The sequence below is a fragment of the Nerophis lumbriciformis genome, linkage group LG10 (assembly GCF_033978685.3).
Source record: "Nerophis lumbriciformis linkage group LG10, RoL_Nlum_v2.1, whole genome shotgun sequence".
NCBI classification, from domain to species: Eukaryota; Metazoa; Chordata; class Actinopteri; order Syngnathiformes; family Syngnathidae; genus Nerophis; species Nerophis lumbriciformis.
In genome coordinates, this window is record NC_084557.2 from 41,927,073 (window position 1) to 41,950,241 (window position 23,169).

Consider the following 23,169-nt stretch of genomic DNA (forward strand, 5'->3'; position numbering starts at 1 on the left):
GGCGATCCTTCACAAAGAGCGGTCTTGTTGTGCGTCTCAAAAGGGCGTTTGGGCAATGGCTAATTTGCAGTCGTGAGGCTGAGCATCCCATACTTTCCAGTGGGTTGAGGGCCTCAGCAGTTGATTTCATGGAACATTCCGGAAAAGACGAGGAAAAGTCTCCCCAAAACAATTGGAGTCTGTTAAAGAGTCAACATAGACAGGTAGTTTTTGGACAGCGATGGTGGGAAATGCCCTTGAGTGCAGCTTTTTGAAAAACAATGTGGCAAATTGAAGCAGTGTTTGGACTGAACAATTCCTTGACACCTTTCCACCTGCTTGGAGGCACTTTTCCACAGGCAAAGGGTCAACTTCTTCACGCTGTGACATCACTCTTAATGGAGTGTCATTGTGAGTCCAACTCCACATAAAGGAAGCATTCATTGCAGTCCTGGCTGGATTCCGTTTGATTACGAAAGTCCTTAACAAAACAAAAATAGGAGTGTAACAATACGCTTTTATTACGGTTCGTTACTTTAAATGTCGCTCTAAAAGCAAACCCCTTAGAACTGCTTCGTCTGTTACAGTCCTGGTCAAAAGTTTACATACACTTGTAACTCTTATTTTTTTGTGATAGAGTGATTGGAGCACATACTTGTTGGTCACAAAAAACATTCATGAAGTTTGCTTCTTTTATGAATTTATTATGGGTCTACTGAAAATGTGAGCAAATGTGCTGGGTCAAAAGTATACATACAGCAATGTTAATATTTTCTTACATGTCCCTTGGCAAATTTCACTGCAATAAGGCGCTTTTGGTAGCCATCAACAAGCTTCTGCTTGAATTTTTGACCACTCCTCTTGACGAAATTGGTGCAGTTCAGTTAAATGTGTTGGTTTTCTAACATGGACTTGTTTCTTCAGCATTGTCCACATGTTTACGTCAGGACTCTGGGAAGGCCATTGGAAAATAGAGATGTCCGATAATATCAGGCTGCCGATATTATCGGCCGATAAATGCTTTAAAATGCACAAACCCCGTTTCCATATGAGTTGGGAAATTGTGTTAGATGTAAATATAAACGGAATACAATGATTTGCAAATCATTTTCAACCCATATTCAATTGAATATGCTACAAAGACAACATATTTGATGTTCAAACTCATAAACTTTTTTTTTTTTTGCAAATAATCATTAACTTTAGAATTTAATGCCAGCAACACGTGACAAAGAAGTTGGGAAAGGTGGCAATAAATACTGATAAAGTTGAGGAATGCTCATCAAACACTTATTTGGAACATCCCACAGGTGAACAGGCTAATTGGGAACAGGTGGGTGCCATGATTGGGTATAAAACTAGATTCCATGAAATGATCAGTCATTCACAAACAAGGATGGGGCGAGGGTCACCACTTTGTCAACAAATGTGTGAGCAAATTGTTGAACAGTTTAAGAAAAACTTTTCTCAACCAGCTATTGCAAGGAATTTAGGGATTTCACCATCTACGGTCCGTAATATCATCAAAGGGTGCAGATAATCTGGAGAAATCACTGCATGTAAGCAGCTAAGCCCGTGACCTTCGATCCCTCAGGCTGTACTGCATCAACAAGCGACATCAGTGTGTAAAGGATATCACCACATGGGCTCAGGAACAGTTCAGAAACCCACTGTCAGTAACTACAGTTGGTCGCTACATCTGTAAGTGCAAGTTAAAACTCTCCTATGCAAGGCGAAAACCGTTTATCAACAACACCCAGAAACGCCGTCGGCTTCGCTGGGCCTGAGCTCATCTAAGATGGACTGATACAAAGTGGAAAAGTGTTCTGTGGTCTGACGAGTCCACATTTCAAATTGTTTTTGGAAACTGTGGACGTCGTGTCCTCCGGACCAAAGAGGAAAAGAACCATCCGGATTGTTATAGGCGCAAAGTTGAAAAGCCAGCATGTGTGATGGTATGGGGGTGCATTAGTGCCCAAGACATGGGTAACTTACACATCTGTGAAGGCGCCATTAATGCTGAAAGGTACATACAGGTTTTGGAGCAACATATGTTGCCATCCAAGCAACGTTACCATGGACGCCCCTGCTTATTTCAGCAAGACAATGCCAAGCCACGTGTTACATCAACGTGGCTTCATAGTAAAAGAGTGCGGGTACTAGACTGGCCTGCCTGTAGTCCAGACCTGTCTCCCATTGAAAATGTGTGGCGCATTATGAAGCCTAAAATTCCACAACCGAGACCCCCGGACTGTTGAACAACTTATGCTGTACATCAAGCAAGAATGGGAAAGAATTCCACCTGAGAAGCTTAAAAAATGTGTCTCCTCAGTTCCCAAATGTTTACTGAGTGTTGTTAAAAGGAAAGGCCATGGAACACAGTGGTGAACATGCCCTTTCCCAACTACTTTGGCACGTCTTGCAGCCATGAAATTCTAAGATAATTATTATTTGCAAAAAAAATAAAGTTTATGAGTTAGAACATCAAATATGTTGTCTTTGTAGTGCATTCAACTGAACATGGGTTGAAAATGATTTGCAAATCATTGTATTCCATTTATATTTACATCTAACACAATTTCCCAACTCATATGGAAACGGGGTTTGTGATATCGGAAATTATCGGTATCGGTTTCAAAAAGTAAAATGTATAACTTTTTAAAATGCCGCTGTACGGAGTGGTACACGGACGTAGGGAGAAGTACAGAGCAGTTGCGTCTCCCAGTCATATTTGCCAACCCTCCCGATTTTCCCGGGAGACTCACGATTTTCAGTGCCCCTCCCGAAAATCTCCCGGGGCAACCATTCTCCCGATTTCCACCCAGACAACAGTATTGGGGGTGAGCCTTAAAGGCACTGCATTTGCGTGCCGGCCCAACCACATAATATCTACGGCTTTTCACACATACAGGTGAATGCACAGCATACTTGGTCAACAGCCATACAGGTCACACTGAGGGTGGGCGTATAAACAATTTAACACCGTTGCAAATATGCACCACACTGTGAACCCACACCAAACAAGAATGACAAACACATTTCGGGAGAACATCCGCATCGTAACACAACATAAACTCAACAGATCAAATACCCATAACCCTTTGCAGCACTAACTCTTCCGGGACACTACAATATACACCCTCCGCTACCCCCCCAACCCCGCCCACCTCAACCTCCTCATGCTCTCTCAGGGAGAGCACGTCCCAAATTCCAAGCTGCTGTTTTGAGGCATGTTAAAAAAAAATATTGCACTTTGTGACTTCAATAATAAATATGGCAGTGCCATGTTGGCATTTTTTCCCCCATAACTTGAGTTGATTTATTTTGGAAAACCTTGTTACATTGTTTAATGCATCCAGCGGGGCATCACAACAAAATTAGGCATAATAATGTGTTAATTCCACGACTGTATACATCGGTATCGGTTGATATCGGAATCGGTAATTAAGAGTTGGACAATATCGGAATATCGGATATCGGCAGAAAAGCCATTATTGGACATCTCTATTCTAAAACCTTAATTCTAGCCTGGTTTAGCTATTCCTTTACCACTTTTGACGTGTGTTTGGGGTCATTGTCCTGTTGGAACACCCAACTGCGCCCAAGACCCAACCTCCGGGCTGATGATTTTAGCTTGTCCTGAAGAATTTGGAGGTAATCCTCCTTTTTCATTGTCCCATTTACTCTCTGTGAAGCACCAGTTCCATTGGCAGCAAAACAGGCCTCGAGCATAATACTACCACCACCATGCTTGACGGTAGTAATGGTGTTCCTGGGATTAAAGGCCTCACCTTTTCTCCTCCAAACATTTTACTGGCAAAACAGCTCAATTTTTGTTTCATCTGACATCACATGGACAAAGATAAGACCTTCTGGGGGAAAGTTCTGTGGTCATGAATTTTTTTTGTGACCAACAAGTATGTGCTCCAATCACTCTATCACAAAAAAATAAGAGTTGTAGAAATGATTGGAAACTCAAGACAGCCATGACATGATGTTCTTTACAAGTGTATGTAAACTTTTGACCACGACTGTATGTGCTCCATTTTTAAGTCATCTTATGAATAAAACCACTTTTCATGTCTCCTGACGGCAAACAGGTGTGGACTCTGCTGGCGCCAGCTGAGCTCAAATGCCCCTCGCAAATTTGCTGATAGTCTTAAAAAAAAAGTTGAAATCAAGAACTCTGTTTGACAGATGAACAGCTGCTGAGAGATGCTGTAATAAGGAACGTCTGTCCCTGACATTAACACTGCTACATACTGATGTTATGGCACTTTTCATAACTGAACGTCTCAGCCAAGGTTGGACATTCCCAATATGGATCCGTTTATACAAAACCAGTGAAGTTGGCACGTTGTGTAAATGGTAAATAAAAACAGAATACAATGATTTGCAAATCCTTTTCAACTTATATTCAATTGAATAGACTGCAAAGACTAGATATACAATTTTTTTTTCAAATAATCATTAACTTAGAATTTAATGGCAGCAACACATTGCAAAAAAGTTCTCACAGGGGCATTTTTACCACTGTGTTACATGGCCTTTCCTTTTAACAACACTCAGTAAACATTTGGAAACTGAGGAGACCAATTTTTGAAGCTTTTCAGGTGGAATTATATCCCATTCTTGCTTGATGTTCAGCTTAAGATGTTCAACAGTTCGGGGGTCTCCGTTGTGGTATGTTAGGATTCATAATGCACCACGCATTTTCAATGGGAGACAGGTCTGGACTACAGGCAGGCCAGTCTAGTACCCGCACTCTTTTACTATGAAGCCACACTGTTGTAACACGTGGCTTGGCATTGTCTTGTTGAAATAAGCAGGGGCGTCCATGAAAAAGATGTTGCTTGGATGGAAACGTGTTACTCCAAAACCTGTATGTACCTTTCAGCATTAATGGCGCCTTCACAGATGAGTAAGTTACCCATGTATTGGGCACTAATACACCCCCATACCATCACAGATGCTGGTTTTTCAACTTTGCGCCTAAAACAATCCGGATGGTTCTTTTCCTCTTTGGTCCGGAGGACACGACGTCCACAGTTTCCAAAAACAATTTGAAATGTGGACTCGTCAGACCACAGAACACTTTTCCACTTTGCATCAGTCCATCTTAGATGAGCTCGGGCCCAGCGAAGTGTTTCTGGGTGTTGTTGATAAATGGCTTTGGCTTTGCATAGTAGAGTTTTAACTTGCACTTACAGACCAACTGTAGTTACTGACAGTGGTTTTCTGAAGTGTTCCTGGGCCCATGTGGTGATATCCTTTACACACCGATGTCGCTTTTTGATGCAGTACCGCCTGAGGGATCAAAGGTCACGGGCTTAGCTGCTTACGTGCAGTGATTTCTCCAGATTCTCTGAACCCTTTGATGATACGGACCGTAGATGGTAAAATCTCTAAATTCCTTGCAATAGCTGGTTGAGAAAAGTTTTTCTTAAACTGTTCAACAATTGTCTACTTTATATCACCCAAGCCAAATGAGCCCAGCCTGTTAATGCATCCACCACTTCCTTGAGGACAGCTTTGTTAAAAAACCAAAACCAAAAAAAGGCTTCACTACACATTTTAAAATAAGGCGTGGTCATGGGAGCTGTAATTTTATTCATGTTATTTTTCTTTGGTGAATAGGCTAACCTAACATGGTGGTGTTGTGGCTGTTATTTTTAGCCCTGTAGCGCAGAGTTATGCTAATGTTGCTAACCTTTGTGTCCCCCCACTGCCTTTATTGATGGACGTCTGAGAGCGTACACATTGTCATATGATGCCTACTATCATACATTCATGGTCAAAAGTTTCCATACACTTGTAAAGAACATAATGTCATGGCTTTCTAATAATTTCTACAACTCTGTTGTTTCATCTGACATCACATGGACAAAGATAAGACCTTCTGGAGGAAAGTTCTGTGGTCAGATGAAACAAAAATTGGGCTGTTTGGCCACAATACCCAGCAATATGTTTGGAGGAGATAAAGGTGAGGCCTTTAATCCCAGGAACACCATGTCTACCGTCAAGCATGGTGGTGGTAGTATCAATCAACCGGGCGACCGGTGCAATGGACGTCGAGTGGATCTAGCATAATATTGTGAGAGTCCAGTCCATAGTGTATTGTGCTCTGGGCCTGTTTTGCTGCCAATGGAACTGGTGCTTTACAGAGAGTAAATGGGACAATGAAAAAAGAGGATTACCTCCAAATTCCTCAGGACAAGCTAAAATCAGCAACCCGGAGGTTGGGTCTTGGGTGCAGTTGGGTGTTCCAACAGGACAATGACCCCAAAAGTGGTAAAGGAATGGCTAAATCAGGCTGGAATTAAGGTTTTAGAATGGCCATCCCAAAGTCCTGACTTAAACGTGTGGACAATGCTGAAGAAACAAGTCCATTAAGTTAAAGTTAAAGTACCGATGATTGTCACACACACACACACACACACACACTTGGTGTGGCGAAATTATTCTCTCCACTTGTGGGGCGGTATAGCTCGGTTGGTAGAGCGGCCGTGCCAGCAACTTGAGGGTTCCAGGTTCGATCCCCGCTTCTGCCATCCTAGTCACTGCCGTTGTGTCCTTGGGCAAGACACTTTACCCACCTATTCCCAGTTCCACCCACACTGGTTTAAATGTAACTTAGATATTGGGTTTCACTATGTAAAACGCTTTTAAGTCACTAGAGAAAAGCGCTATATAAATATAATTCACTTCACTTCACATTTGACCCATCACCCTTGATCACCTCCTGGGAGGTGAGGGGAGAAGTGGGCAGTCAAAAACAAGAAAAAAAATATACAAAAATTAGGGGTATTTTTTTTTTAACTAAGCAAAATTATCTGCCAATAGAACAAGAAATTCGGCTTGTCAAGACTTTCCAAAACAAGTAAAATTAGCTAACCTCAATGAACCCAAAAATACCTTAAAATAAGTATATTCTCACTAATAAAAAGTGCACTTTTAATGGTAGAAAAAAAAAAATTAGACCTTTTTGTTGAAAAATATTAAATTAAGTAAATGCTAGTGCCATTACCTTTACATAATGATATGCGCTCGGCATCATTTTTTTTCCATGCTCGAAGTAAGAAATGATTACTTTAAAAAAGTAGTTTTATACTTGAGTGTTGATGACACAGCTTTGCAACAGTTGATATTCTAGTTTCAAGCATGTTTTACTCAATATAGGTCATCAAATCTCAGCAACAAGCTGTAATATCTTACTGAGATCATTTAGGACCAAAACACTTAAAACAAGTAAAACACTCTAACATAAAATCTGCTTAGTGAGAAGAATTATCTTATTAGACAGAAAATAAGCAAATATCACCCTTATTTGAGATATTTCATCTTACTTAGATTTCAGTTTTTGAAGTGCAGGAATCATTTTTGGTGATTTAACCCCCAATTCCAACCCTTGATGCTGAGTGCCAAGCAAGGAGATAATGGCTCCCATTTTTATAGTATTTGGTATGACTCGGCCATGTCAGAAAAGCAAAAAATTTAGCTGAACTGCACCAATTGTTTAAGAGGAGTGGTCAAAATTCAAGCAGAAGCTTGTGGATGGCTACCAAAAAGCGCCTTATTGCAGTGAAACTTGCCAAGGGACATGTAAGCAAATATTAACATTGCTGTATGTATACTTTTGACCCAGCACATTTGCTCACATTTTCAGTAGACCCATAATAAATTCATAAAAGAACCAAACTACATGAAAGTTTTTGTGACCAACAAGTATGTGCTCCAATCACTCTATCACAAAAAAATAAGAGTTTTAGAAATGATTGGAAACTCAAGACAGCCATGACATTATGTTCTCTACAAGTCAATGACGTGTGGTGAGGTTGATGGCTGGTGAGGCACTGACTTCATCACAGTCAGATTTACAAACATATGAACCCTAAAGAGTATCTTATTCACCATTTGATTGGCAGCAGTTAACGGGTTATGTTTAAAAGCTCATACCAGCATTCTTCCCTGCTTGGCACTCAGCATCAAGGGTTGGAATTGGGGGTTAAATCACCAAAAATGATTCCCGGGCGCGGCGCCGCTGCTGCCCACTGCTCCCCTCACCTCCCAGGGGGTGAACAAGGGGATGGGTCAAATGCAGAGGACACATTTCACCACACCTAGTGTGTGTGTGAGACAATCATTGGTACTTCAACTTAACTTTTGCTTTACACATACAAACTGTAGTACACAAAAAAGCACATTTAATAAAAAAACGTTATTATGGTCTTACCTTTACTTATAAATGCGCCGCTGTTGTGCTGGATTAATGAACCCCCTGACGAGAGTGTTATATCAACTAAAGCCCTCACTTCAACTTTCCACGTGCAAGATTGAATCTATTTAAAAAAGTGTAACCGAGGGTTTATAAATGTCGCCTATACTGTATGAAACTACAAAATAACAAACACGGAGGCTCCAGTTTACACGAGGACCACTTTATTTACATTCTTTCAAAAACTTCCGCTCCACTCCAACGTGTCAAAATTCCGCTCTTAGCGCCTTCAAAATAAGAGCTCAAGGCATGATGGCGTGGCGCAGTGGTAGAGTAGCCGTGCGCAACCCGAGGGTCCCTGGTTCAATCCCCACCTAGTACCAACCTCGTCATGTCCGTTGTGTCCTGAGCAAGACACTTCACCCTTGCTCCTGATGGGTGCTGGTTAGCGCCTTGCATGGCAGCTCCCTCCATCAGTGTGTGAATGTGTGTGTGAATGGGTAAATGTGGAAGTAGTGTCAAAGCGCTTTGAGTACCTTGAAGGTAGAAAAGCGCTATACAAGTACAACCCATTTATTTACTGTATAACAGCGCATAACAGGAACTTAACATCACAAAGAGGAAAGCCCATAAAAATAGGTTACAAAAGTTATTTAATAAGAAGCCAAAAAATGCAAAAACAATAATGTTCGTGTTGGAGGAGTTGTGAATTAGGTACACCTGCAGTCTGCGGGTGTACCTAATGTTGTGGCCCTGCAGTCATTCACAACTCCTCCAACACGAACATTATTGTTTTTGCACTTTTTGGCTTCTTATGAAATAACTTTTTTAAATAGATTCAATCTTGCACGTGGAAAGTTTAAGTGTGGGCTTTAGTTGATATAACACTCCCGTCAGGGGGTGCAAATTCTACGGCGGGGGTGCAGGAGGCGAGCCTCAGCCAGTGCGTCTTTTGCAGCCGTTTTATGATCGCTCAGCACAAGAAATAGGTTACACACATACAGTTGTTGACAAAATACACTGTACATCATATACCTCAGCTAACTAAACTATGGAAATGTATAATATAATTCATATAGCAATACGGTCTCACTGCACAGCAGGCCAGCAGTTAGCCAAGTCCGCAATCCATGTTGAGGCACTGAGTGACGTGCCTCAACTGGCTGCTGTTCACCGCACCGTCTCTTCTCAGTATTTGAACGGCAAATGTGAAAATTCAGCGATTTTGAATAAAAATAATCTAAAACTGGTGAAGTTAAATGGAAAATATCTTTATAGTATAATCACTGGATACATTTAACAATTTAATATATATTTTTTTCTTTTTACATTTTTTTTCTTTCCATGATGGCAGGTGAGGCGCTCACCTGCCTCTAGTGACTGCACGTCACTGCTACAAGTGTATGTAAACTTTTGATCGCGACTGTATATTTCCAGCACATTGAGAAATTAAACCAAGCTTTTGATGTGCTTTTCTCCTCTACACTTTTGTGGAAACCACTTGAGTACTTTTCGTGTTATCCTGCGAACTAGAAATGCAGAAAATACAGGCTTCCTTGGCTGAGGTAAATTACATCTGAACTGCAAAAACTGAAATGAAGTAAGATTAAATATCTCAAATAAGGGTGATATTTGCTTATTTTCTGTCTGATAAGATAATTCTTCTCTCTAAGCAGATTTTATGTTAGAGTGTTTTACTTGTTTTAATGGTTTTGGTCCTAAATGATCTCAGTAAGATATTACAGCTTGTTGCTGACATTTGATGACCTATATTGAGTACCGTATTTTTCGGAGTATAAGTCGCACCTGCTGAAAATGCATAATAAAGAAGGAAAAAAACCTATATAAGTCGCACTGGAGCCCGGCCAAACTATGAAAAAAACTGCGACTTATAGTCCGAAAAATATGGTAAAACATGCTTGAAACTAGAATATCAACTGTTGCAAAGCTGTGTCATCAACACTCACAAGCAACGTTCCCTCTAAGGTGCGCACCTGCGCAATTGCGCACTGCTCACGCGTCCTCTGCGCACAGCAAATCTATGCCGTGCAAAAAATCAAATCCCACTCTAAAGAAAATAAACAAATCGTTTGTTTTGTGTGATTTTGCAATGCAACTGTGAGTAACAGGTGACGGAAGGCGGCCACAACAGATAAAACAATGTTTGTCAACACTTAAATTATTGTAACGTCTGTGGAGACACTTAAAGGAGGACAGGAATTCCATCGGTCCCTTTTATTTAGCGAGATTGTTTGTCGGCCATAACCACACCAAAACAATGTGTAAAATACTTTTATCTCGCAAAACTGGTCGTTGTCTACCGTACAAACCAAGCCAAAAGCAACTCTTTGTCATCTGTTATATCAGGGGTGTCAAACTCAAATACAGAGTGGGCCAAAATTTAAAACTGAACAAAGCCGCGGGCCAAGGTTGAACAAATTAACCTTTTAATAGGGACCCAGACAAGTTTTGCATTGAATATTGAACAAGCAAGGCTTGTATAACTTTATAGTGACATGCAAAATCGAGTTTCAAATAATAATAATAATAATTAAAAAATATCAATGGCATATCAAATACAATTTAAATAAAAATCGAATGCCTCTTTTCTATTTGCAGCCTTCTGAGGTAAATATCAACATTAACTTTTTCCACAGGCTAATAAATTAGAAAATAAAATAACAATGAATAAACCAACCATTCAGGACTTTAAACTGCTCAGTTTGCAACACACTGATCTAATCTGATGTGCAGAAGCCAGATACCTGCCATCTTTTTTTGGATGCTAGTTCATTAATGTCGGGGCTCAGGCTTTGAGCTGAGGCAACCTTCATTATCGAACGAAGGTGTTCATCAGTCATTATATCTCGTAGTCCACCCGGACCACAGTCTTGGAGGCGTGCCTTACGGGCACTGCCTTTTACGTCCTCTACGAGCTATCGTCACGTCCGCTTTTCATCCATTCTAACATCATTCAGACCCAGTCACAAGATATGTGCGGCTTCTGTACGCACACACGAGTGAATGCCCTGCATACTTGATCAACAGCGATACAGGTTACACTGAGGGTGCCAGTATAAAAAACTTTAACACTGTTGGAAATATACGCCACACTGTGAATCCACACCAAACAAGAATGACAAACACATTTCGGGAGAACATCCACACCGTAACACAACATAAACACAACAGAACAAATACCCAGAATTCTTTGCAGCACTAACTCTTCCGGAATGCTACAAAATGCACCCCCGCTACCACCAAACCTCCCCCCCACACACACACACCTTGTAGCGTCCCGGAAGAGTTAGTGCTGCAAAGGGTTCTGGGTATTTGTTCTGTTGTGTTTATGTTGTGTTACGGTGTGGATGTTCTCCCGAAATGTGTTTGTCATTCTTGTTTGGTGTGGATTCACAGTGTGGCATATATTTCTAACAGTGTTAAAGTCTTTTATTCGGCTACCCTCAGTGTAACCTGTATTACCATCCAAAAATCGCTGCCGTTGTGTCCTTGGGCGGGACACTTCACCCTTTGCCCCCGGTGCCACTCACACCGGTGAACTGAATGATGAATGATAGGTGGTGGTCGAAGGGGCCGTTGGCGCAAATTGCAGCGACGCTTCCGTCAGTCTACCCCAGGGCAGCTGTGGCTATGAAAGTAGCTTACCACCACCAGATGTGAATGAATGATGGGTTCTACATGTAAAGCGACTTTGGGTACTTAGAAAAGCGTTATATAAATCCCAGTTATTATTATTATTATTATTATTAGCGGTTAATGCGGTGTTACCGCGGCACCGCCGCTGAATATATAATTGGCGGGCCAGTTTTAGTGTTAATTTGATATCTCCTCAAGGGCCAAGTGAAATTACACGGCGGGCCAAAATTTGGCCCGCGGGCCAGAGTTTGACACCCATGTGTTATATCAACAGCACCCGCTTGCTCTCTCTCTCACCTGCACCAACACATACACTATGGCAATTAGCCACTGGTGCGTTTACTGCCACACAAAAAGTAGGACAACTCCAACACTACACGTAAAGTGTAAATTTCAGGTCGTTTTACTATGACTCCTCAATCAGTGTGCTTATTCTACTGTCAATTGTTAAGAATGTTATTTTTTGGATATTAATCATGAAATGATGTTACAGGACTACATAATTGCTAATAAAAATATTTATTTTACGGACAGAAAGTTAATAAACACTTCATCTCATGCAACGTGAATGTTTTAAGGGGAACTAAATGTGATCTCTGAAAGGGGTACACAATCTTTGCAAAGCAGGACCCCCACCCAGGCATAAAATACTATAGTGCATAGCTGATTAAAAAAAAACAATATCTAAGTGGGCCAAATCACATATATTAGAAAATAATCTCTTGAAATTGACTAGTCCAGGGGTCGGCAACCTTTACCAGTCAAATAGCCATTTTGACCGGTTTCACAAATTATAGAAAACAATGGGAGCCGCAAAAATGTTTGAAATTTTAAATGAAACAACACTGTATATAAAACATTTTTTTTGCTAAGTGCTATGTATAAACCAGGGGTCTCAGACACGCTGCCCACACCTTTATATGGAATTTTTTAGCTGGTGCGTCACGCGGGTTTTGAATGAATAGCGCTTGTCCGCATCATGCGTGCCGTGATGGTACAGCATATAGCGCCCACTACAACCAGCGTGCCTGATCAGCCACATGTTGTATGGTGCTTCCGCTTGCTCACGTAGGTGACAGCAAGGCATACTTGCTCAACAACCACACAGGTTACACTGACGGTGGCGGTATAAAAAAAACTTTAACACTCTTACTAATAATGCGCCACACTGTGAACCCACACCAAACAAGAATGACAAACACATTTCGGGAGAACATCTGCACCTTAACACAACATAAACACAACAGGACAAATACCCAGAATCCCATGCAGCCCTAACTCTTCCGGGATACATTATACACCCCCGCTACTGCTATTATACACCCCCGCTTATTAGTAAGAGTGTTAAAGTTGTTTTATATGATCACCGTCAGTGTAACCTGTGTGGCTGTTGACTAAGTATGCCTTGCTGTCTCTCACGTGTGCAAGCAGAAGATGTATATTGTATAACAAGTGTTGGCTGGCACGCTGTTAATACAGATTGTAGAAGGCGCCAAATGTTGTACCATCACGGCACGCCCTTAATATAGCTTTAAGGGTGAAAATCGGTGAATATTAATCCCGGGAGTTTTCTGCGAGGGGCACTGAAATCCGGAAGTCTCACGGGACAATTGGGGGGGTTCAGCATGCGGCTCCGGAGCCGCGGGTTGCCGACCCCTGGACTAGTCACTTGATTATAATAATAAGACATTTAAATTGTTATGTCAGGTTTGAGACAAATGTGCTGCTGGTATGACCACAGTGTGCACGTCTGTATTCCACTGAATGCTCAGGGTGTTTGTGTGTTTGCTCACACATGAAAAATTAGAGGGAACATTGATCACAGGTATAAAACTACTTTTTTAAAGTAATCATTTCTTACTTCAAGCATGAAAAAAGAAAATCATGACGCCGAGCGCATATCATTATGTCAAGATAATGGCACTAGCATTTACTTCATTTAAGAATATTTTTCAACATATTGAGCAAAAAGGTCTCTTTTTTTTTTCTATGTTATTAGTGAGAATATACTTATTTTAAGGTATTTTTTTTCATTGAGGTTAGCTAATTTTACTTGTTTTGGAAAATCTTGACAAGCCAAATTTTCTTGTTCTATTGGCAGATAATTTTGCTTAGTTCAAATAAAATACCCCTCATTTTTGTTTTGTTTTTTTCTTGTTTTTGAACACTGACTTTTTGCAGTGCGGAAATAAAAGGGGGCCGACACAAAGTGATGTTAACCGAGCATAATCCCGTCTAATCACGGACCTGTCTGTTGCTTTGTGCTCGCAGGTGTTGTGGATCCTCCGTCCAGGATGTCGGCCACGTTGTGTAATAATAACACATCCCCGTTTCCTTTTTTTTTTTCTTTTTTTTTTCTTTTTTGAGACATTATGACAAAAAGCGTAGATCCTCGCCGGTGTAACGTGTTTGACTTTGTACGTGAAGTGACGATTTTTTTTTTTTCTACATGTCGGCGTGCATTGAAGCCAGCTGTGTTTGCACACTGGTGGTTTAAAGGGAGGGCCAGCCTGTCATTACACTGTAATCCAAGCGCTGTTAAGGACTTTATTAAGGTGCTTTGTGCGTCCAAATTCTCTTGTTTGCCTTTAGCACAGAAAATACACTGTACACTGCAAAAAGTCAGTGTTCAAAAACAAGAAAAAATAAATAAAAAATTAGGAGTATTTTACTTGAACTAAGCAAAATTATCTGCCAATAGAACAAGAAAATTTGGCTTGTCAAGACTTTCCAAAACAAGTAAAATTAGCTAACCTCAATGAACCCAAAAATACCTTAAAATAAGTATATTCTCACTAATAACAAGTGCACTTTTCTTGGTAGAAAAAAAAATTAGACCTTTTTGCTCAATATGTTGAAAAATATTCTTAAATGAAGTAAATGCTAGTGCCATTATCTTGACATAATGATATGCGCTCGGCATTACATTTCTTGAAAACAGCAAATTTATACTAAAAACTAATTTATTGTTCTTAATGGAAAGGCAACAAGGCAACCGCTTGTTACTCTCGGGGTTTCCTTGCCGCTCAGGCAACTCATATTGTCTAAAAATGCATTTTTCCATGGATAACATGACATCATCGCGCCAAGTGCGTGCTCTTTCAGTCAATTAGTGCGCATATATACAGCCCGGCCCCCGGCCAAAAATTTTTTAATTGTAATTTTGAGGAATTTATCTGAATGTGCATGAACTATTTCTGTTCAAAATTGTTTGAAATGTCAATTGTTTAAATACTAACTGTCAGTTTGCTGTACTGTGCCAACTGTACTACTATATGAGTACGTATTTTCCTAATGTTTCATTGAAAATAAAACAAAAGTCAATTTGGCTGACACAATTGTGTCAAAATCATGATTTTTTTTTTCATGCTTGAAATAAGAAATGATTACTTTGAAAAAGTAGTTTTATACTTGTGAGTGTTGATGACACAGCTTTGCAACAGTTGATATTCTAGTTTCAAGCATGTTTTACTCAATATAGGTCATCAAATCTCAGCAACAAGCTGTAATATCTTACTGAGATAATTTAGGACCAAAACACTTAAAACAAGTAAAACACTCTAACAAAAAATCTGCTTAGTGAGGATAATTATCTTATCAGACAGAAAATAAGCAAATATCACCCTTATTTGAGATATTTAATCTTACTTAGATTTCAGTTTTTGTAGTGCACCACCAGGAGTGCACTGCAAAAAGTCAGTGTTCAAAAACAAGGGAAAAAAATACAAACATGAGGGGTATTTTACTTGAACTAAGCAAAATTATCTGCCAATAGAACAAGAAAATTTGGCTTGTCAAGACTTTCCAAAACAAGTAAAATTAGCTAACCTCAATGAACCTGAAAATACCTTAAAATAAGTACATTCTCACTAATAACAAGTGCACTTTTCTTGGTAGTAAAAAACAAATATGAGACCTTTTTGCTCAATATGTTGAAAAATATTCTTAAATGAAGTAAATGCTAGTGCCGTTATCTTGACATAATGATATGCGCTCGGCATTACATTTCTTGAAACCAGCAAACTTATACTAAAACTAATTTATTGTTCTTAATGGAAAGGCAACAAGGCAACCGCTTGTTACTCTCGGGGTCTCCGAGCCGCTCAGGCAAATTATATTGTCTAAAAATGCATTTTTCCATGGATAACATGACATCATCGTGCCAAGTGCGTGCTCTTTCAGTCAATTAGTGCGCATATATACAGCCTGGCCCCTGGCCAAAAATTTTTTAATTGTAATTTTGAGGAATTTATCTGAATGTGCATGAACCATTTCTGTTCAAAATTGTTTAAAATATCAAATGTCAAATGTTTAAATAATCAGTGCCAACTGTACTACTATATGAGTACGTATTTTCTATTGTTTCATTGAAAATAAAACAGCAAAGTTCATTTGGCTGTCATCTGTTTTAATTATGAGACACAATTGTGTCAAAGTCATGATTTTTTTTTTCATGCTTGAAATAAGAAATTATTACTTTAAAAAAGCAGTTTTATACTTGTGAGTGTTGATAACACAGCTTTGCAACAGTTGATATTCTAGTTTTAAGCATGTTTTACTCAATATAGGTCATCAAATCTCAGCAACAAGCTGTAATATCTTACTGAGATACTTTAGGACCAAAACCCTTAAAACAAGTAAAACACTCTAACATAAAATCTGCTTAGTGAGAATAATTATCTTATCAGACAGAAAATAAGCAAATATCACCCTTATTTGAGATATTTAATCTTACTTAGATTTCAGTTTTTGCAGTGTACGCGGCCCGGTGTGGTCAGCGTCGAATTAAAAAAAAATACTTAAACAAGTTGAAAAACTTATTGGGGTGTTACCATTTAGTTGTCAATTGTACAGAATATGTACTGTACTGTGCAAACTACTAATAAAAGTCTCAATCAATCAATTCCCTCCCGATAATGACTTTGTATTCACCTTTTTGCACCTGACCTTGCATCGGTCCTGAATGTGCAATCTTATATTTTTTATTTTATGCAGCACTGGATACGGGGAGTGTCTCCTCGACGAGCCAGGAGGCAGAACGTACGAGCTGCCCACTCTCCTGCCTGGTCAAATTTACAACGCCAACAGGCAGTGTGAACTCATGTTTGGCCCCGGTTCCCAAATTTGCCCCTACATGGTAAGTGAGCTTGATGCTGATGTTATATGATAATAGACATGCAGGACACTGTCATTTAATTACATTTTTGTTTATTTAATTTGAAATCAATTATCTTTTTTCAATGTTTCTTTTTAAATTTTTTAATATTTTTTTTTTTCACATTTGAATATTTATGTTATTATTACATACCACTTTATGCATTCTTTGAAATAAATTGAGTACAATAATGTTTTTGTTTTATTCCTTTTCCATTACATTTAAATTGTGGGTAGTTTCATTTGAATTTAAAAACATTGCCACCTTATAAAAATATGAATTTCTTGTATATTAATTACATTGCTTTGTTTCTTAAATATCTTTGAATTTATATGTATTAAACACATTTTTTTAACTTTTCAGAAAACTTTGTTTATTTGAATTTATTTTAAGTTTTATTATACTTTTAGGTTTTGATTAAGCTGTATTTTTTCATTTACTGTTAGTGAATTTAAATATATTCTACATGTCTTGAATAAATTATTACAATATTTCATGTCAATTTTTGAATTTAAAATTGTATTTTATATTTAATTGATTACCGTATTTTTCGGAGTATAAGTTGCACCGGAGTATAAGTCGCACCTGCCGAAAATGCATAATAAAGAAGGAAAAAAACATATATAAGTTGCACTGGAGCCCGGCCAAACTATGAAAAAAACTGCGACTTATAGTCCGAAAAATACGGTATAAAGTAGTGTGTGCTTCTACACTGGCACTCAACATTTACCAGTAAATTCAAACACTACCATTATTTTTGCATCTAAGAGCAACGAGGACATTATCGCATGCCAAAACTGTGATTTATTTCCACACACCTACTCCCTTTAGAACACAGTTTGACTCTACTGCCTGTGATTTTTAATTAAAAATGTTTAATCCGGGCTAAATAATTCGCTGGTTGTGTTGGAAACCTGATTTTAATTATGTGATGACGGTTAAAGACTCGTACGCATGTTGTGTTCTAACCTAGAAACAGTGCAAGAGGCTGTGGTGTACAAGTGCAGAGGGGGACCATAAAGGGTGTCGCACGCAACACATGCCGCTGGCTGACGGGACGGAATGTGGACACGGAATGGTGAGTGCAAAACGTTCTGCTGGTTTATTGAGAATGTCATGTCACAAATCCATTTAACGCGGCCCGGGTGGGGGTACATCTGCAGCCCGCAGCTCGTTTGTTATTAGGCCACGACATAATCTTAAAATACAACTAAAGACTTCAAAACCTCAACAGAATATTATAAAGAAGGTTCAAGCCCACACTGATTTAAAAAAAAGTTTACATACCATGTAAATGGGACGGCGTGGCGCAGTGGAAGAGTGGCCGTGCGCAACACGAGGGTCCCTGGTTCAATCCCCACCTAGTACCAACCTCGTCATGTCCGTTGTGTCCTGAGCAAGACACTTCACCCTTGCTCCTGATGGGTGCTGGTTAGCGCCTTGCATGGCAGCTCCCTCCATCAGTGTGTGAATGTGTGTGTGAATGGGTAAATGTGGAAGTAGTGTCAAAGCGCTTTGAGTACCTTGAAGGTAGAAAAGCGCTATACAAGTACAACCCATTTATCATTTATCATTTAAATAGGCTAGACTATTGTAATGGTCTCCTTGCAAGTCTTCCCAAAAAAACTGTCAGGCAGCTATAGCTTGTTCAGAACGCTGCTGCTAGAGTTCTAACAAAGACCATAAAGCACATTACACCAATTCTTAAATCCTTACATTGGCTCCCTGTACATCAGAGAATTGATTTCAAAATCCTCCTGCTCACATATAAATCACTACATGGTCTAGGGGCCGAAGTATATCACTGACATGCTCCCACTATATAAGCCCTCTAGATCACTACGATCTTCTGAGACCAATCTCTTAGCGGTTTCCAGAGTAAACTCAAATCAAGGGAGAGCATGCAACAGATAGCTGGAATAAACTTCCTGAAGATGTCAGACTTTCCCCAACTCTGACTACTTTTAAAACTAGACTGAAAACTTTTATGTTCACCTTAGCTTTCAGCTAAATCTTTTAATCTTTTAACTTTTAATGTCCGCACTGTTTTTATTTTTATTGTCTGCATTTTAATTTTGCTTTTATTTTCTTTCATTTCACTTTGTTGTCTGTGAAGCACTTTGAGTCTGCCTTGTGTATGAAAAGTGTTATACAAATAAAGTTGCCTTGCCTTGCCTAAATGTTGACCTACAGTGCCTAACAAACCATCAAACTATTATATTGTAATCAGGCCTGTCAAAATGATTCGTTTTTAATCATATTAATCAGTTGTTGAGTATTAATTGTGTAATTAATCACAAATATATATATATTTTTTTAATTGCATGTGTTGTTGTATCTTGTTTTCTTACACTCACGTGTCCCATTTGCAAGTAGTAGAATTTGTATGCAGTTGCAATTCCAATACATTAGATGGCACTTGTGCAGTGGTTCTTAACCTTGTTGGAGGTACCCAACCCCACCAGTTTCATGTGTGCATCCACCGAACCCTTTTTTAGTGTATCCATAGTATCATCGGCGGTCACTCGAATGAGTAGGTGTGTATCCCTTCATGGAGGATGCCTGTGCGTGACTTTGTTTTATGTGGGGAGACTGGTGCACAGACAGTCACCACACGATCCTTGACAGAATTCGGTCAGGGTACAGTGGCATTGAGTCCAAGACGACTGGGGACCCTTTTCTACTGCAGCCGTTGTGGTAGTTTTTAAATCTACCGTCTTCCGCCTGCTCCGCCGTTGAGGTCTTCACCGTATCCCTGGCTAGGGGGCAGTCAGGTACTAGGCCTTTGCCAAGGGCCACCTGGGGTAGCTGTAGTAAAGGGGTTAACCTCCCAGTGCCCTAAGACCCCATGGAGGAGCCTCCACTGCCGGATGCACTTTAACGTCATGCCCAGGACTCAAATATCCATAATAGGCCGATAGGGAGAAGTTTTTATTTACACGATGAGTCGGGTGTGAACCTCTGAGGCCGACTCACCGAACCCCTAGGGTTCGATCGAACCCAGGTTAAGAAGCACTGCACTAGTGTATGGTGTGTTGCCGTGTCCAGAAGTAGTCTTTGAATGTGCCGACTCACCGAACCCCTAGGGTTCGATCGAACCCAGGTTAAGAAGCACTGCACTAGTGTATGGTGTGTTGCCGTGTCCAGAAGTAGTCTTTGAATGTGCCAGTCTTTTCTTTTGTTGAGCCCTGCAGTCAATCAATCAATCAGTCAACCAAAGATTATTTATATAGCCCTAAATCACGAGTGTCTCAAAGGGCTCAGATCCATACTTGCCAACCCTCCCGATTTTCCCGGGAGACTCCCGAATTTCAGTACCCCTCCCGAAAATCTCCCAGGATGACTATTCTCCCAAATTTCTCCCGATTTCCACCCGGACAACAATATTGGGGGCGTGCCTTAAAGGCACTGCCTTTAGCGTCCTCTCTCACCTGAAAAGGAGACTATTGTATATGTCTCCGTTATCCATAGGTTTATCTATAACCCATAAAGTAGGCAGGCACGGAGCTATTTCTCAGCGTGCGTTTATTCCACCCGGCACGTTAATACACTGACACACAACATCCGGATTCCCATCATGCATTGCTTCAAAACTACGGCAAGTAGTAGTGTCCAAAAACATAACAGAGACGAAGCCTCTGTTTTCGGAGGTCTCAAGGTTGGCAAGTATGCTCAGATCCCACATCAGGGCAAGAAAAAACTAAACCCAATGGGATTTCAATGAGAAACTTTGGAGGGCGACCGGTGCAATGGATGTCGAGTGGATCTAGTTAATAGTGTGAGAGTCCAGTCCATAGTGGATCTAACATAATAATGTGAGAGTCCAGTCCATAGTGGATCTAACATAATAGTGTGAGAGTCCAGTCCATAGTGGATCTAACATAATATTGCGAGAGTCCAGTCCATAGTGGATCTAACATAATAGTGTGAGAGTCCAGTCCATAGTGGATCTAACATAATAGTGTGAGAGTCCAGTCCATAGTGGATCTAACATAATAGTGTGAGAGTCCAGTCCATAGTGGATCTAACATAATAGTGTGAGAGTCCAGTCCATAGTGGATCTAACATAATAGTGTGGGAGTCCAGTCCATAGTAGGGCCAGCCAGAGATCGTCATGGGTGGAGACAAGTCAGCAGCGTAGCGATGTCCTCAACTGATGCACAGATGAGTGGTCCATCCCTGGTCCTGACTTTGAACAGCTAGCGCTCATCTGTGGTCCCATAATCTTTGCCCCCCTCTCCACGAAGAGGGGGAGAGCGGAAAAGAGACGGCAGATCAACTGGTCTAAAAAGGGGGTCTATTTAAAGGCTAGCGTATACAAATGAGTTTTAAGATGGGACTTAATTTCTTCTACTGAGGTAGCATCTCTAACTGTTACCGGGAGGGCATTCCAGAGTACTGGAGCCCCAATAGAAAACGCTCTATAGCCTGCAGACTTTTTTTGGGCTCTGGGAATCACTAATAAGCCGGAGTTCTTTGAACGCAGATTTCTTGCCGGGACATCTGGTACAATACACTCAGCAAGATAGGATGGAGCTAGACCGTGTAGTATTTTATACGTAAGTAGTACAACCTTAAAGTCACATCTTAAGTGCACAGGAAGCCAGTGCAGGTGACCCAGTATAGGTATATATATAGGTAAATATGTATATAGGTATATAAAGGTATATACAGTATCGGCGTAATATGATCAAACTTTCTTGTTCTTGTCAAAAGTTCCGCAGCTACATTTTGTACCAGCGTGTTTGAGCTGTAATTTTTGTATTTATTACACATCACCTGTTTTATTGTGACGTGAACTTTTGTTGTAGCTTTCAGTACCAAAATTTGGAGTTGAAATTGCCGTGTAAAACCGCCAATGCCGTCTATGGCAAATACCATGTATGTTAGCATTCGAGCTAGTGAACTTTGAAAAGTGCAGCCTTTACTGTACTTTTGAGTGGCTTCTTTGCCTGTTGGCATGGGAAATTGTAAGATTGCGTAGAGCAGTGGTCCCCAGCCAGTGGTCCGGGAGAAAACAATACACGTCTTCAGCTAGGTGGCGTGTTTGTACGGATAAGTAAATAAATATTATCAGGTTCTCAATCGTACTTTAATTGAAGGGCAGTGTGAAGACAATGATATTTCCAAGGAGGGGCAACTGCTCCCTGGTGCAGAAAAGGTCGGGGACCGCGGTCCTACAGGCTGGACTGCCTCTAGGTCCGCTCAGGGTGTTTGACTGCTTGTTTCTCCGCCAAGTCTTGAACCGGTCCCAAGGTTGCAACCGGACGTGATGTCATGTGCAAAAAAAGGTATCGAGACATGGCACCGTTTGAGTCGACATAGTAATCGATAAATCTATCGATTGTTTGATTAGTCAAGTAATGGAATGAAACGCTGCCTCAGTGCGTCTTTTATGGAAAATAATGACCTTTATTCTTTCTTTGACATGAATCGGTGCCGGGTACTACGGACGGAAGAAATGTTGTATATTCTTGGCTAGCAGGTTATAGTTTGCTTTGTGCATACTTTTAGTTGTTTTGCCAATGCACCAAATAGTTGAATTTCAATATTTTTGATTCAATGAATAAAGTGTTTGTATGTTCTCTATATCCAACATGATGTATTAATCTTATTGATCTTTTTTGCAACACGGTTAGTGAATAAGTATAATTTTGTAGTTATTTCCCCATGTTTCTGCACAATACCGTATTTTTCGGACTATAAGTCGCAGTTTTTTTCATAGTTTGGCCGGGGGTGCAACTTATACTCAGGAGCGACTTATGTGTGAAATTATTAACACATTACCGTAAAATATCAAATAATATTATTTATCTCATTCACGTAAGAGACTAGACGTATAAGATTTCATGGGATTTAGCGATTAGGAGTGACAGATTGTTTGGTAAACGTATAGCATGTTCTATATGTTATAGTTATTTGAATGACTCTTACCATAATATGTTACGTTAACATACCAGGCACGTTCTCAGTTGGTTATTTATGCCTCATATAACGTACACTTATTCAGCCTGTTGTTCACTATTCTTTATTTATTTTAAATTGCCTTTCAAATGTCTATTCTTGGTGTTGGCTTTTATCAAATAAATTTCCACCAAAAATGCGACTTATGTATGTTTTTTTCCTTCTTTATTATGCATTTCCGGGCGGTGCGACTTATACT

General features: G+C 40.0%; 1 protein-coding gene across 1 annotated transcript in view; it reads left to right on the forward strand.

The window, feature by feature from the left end:
- Positions 1 to 23,169, forward strand: part of LOC133612300 (A disintegrin and metalloproteinase with thrombospondin motifs 20) — a 516,880-nt gene that overhangs the window by 180,870 nt on the left and 312,841 nt on the right. The window contains exons 10-11 of the mRNA XM_061969586.2: positions 16,847 to 16,988; positions 17,980 to 18,084. Coding sequence (XP_061825570.2) covers positions 16,847 to 16,988; positions 17,980 to 18,084 — 247 coding nt within the window. The remainder of the gene's footprint in view (positions 1 to 16,846; positions 16,989 to 17,979; positions 18,085 to 23,169) is intronic.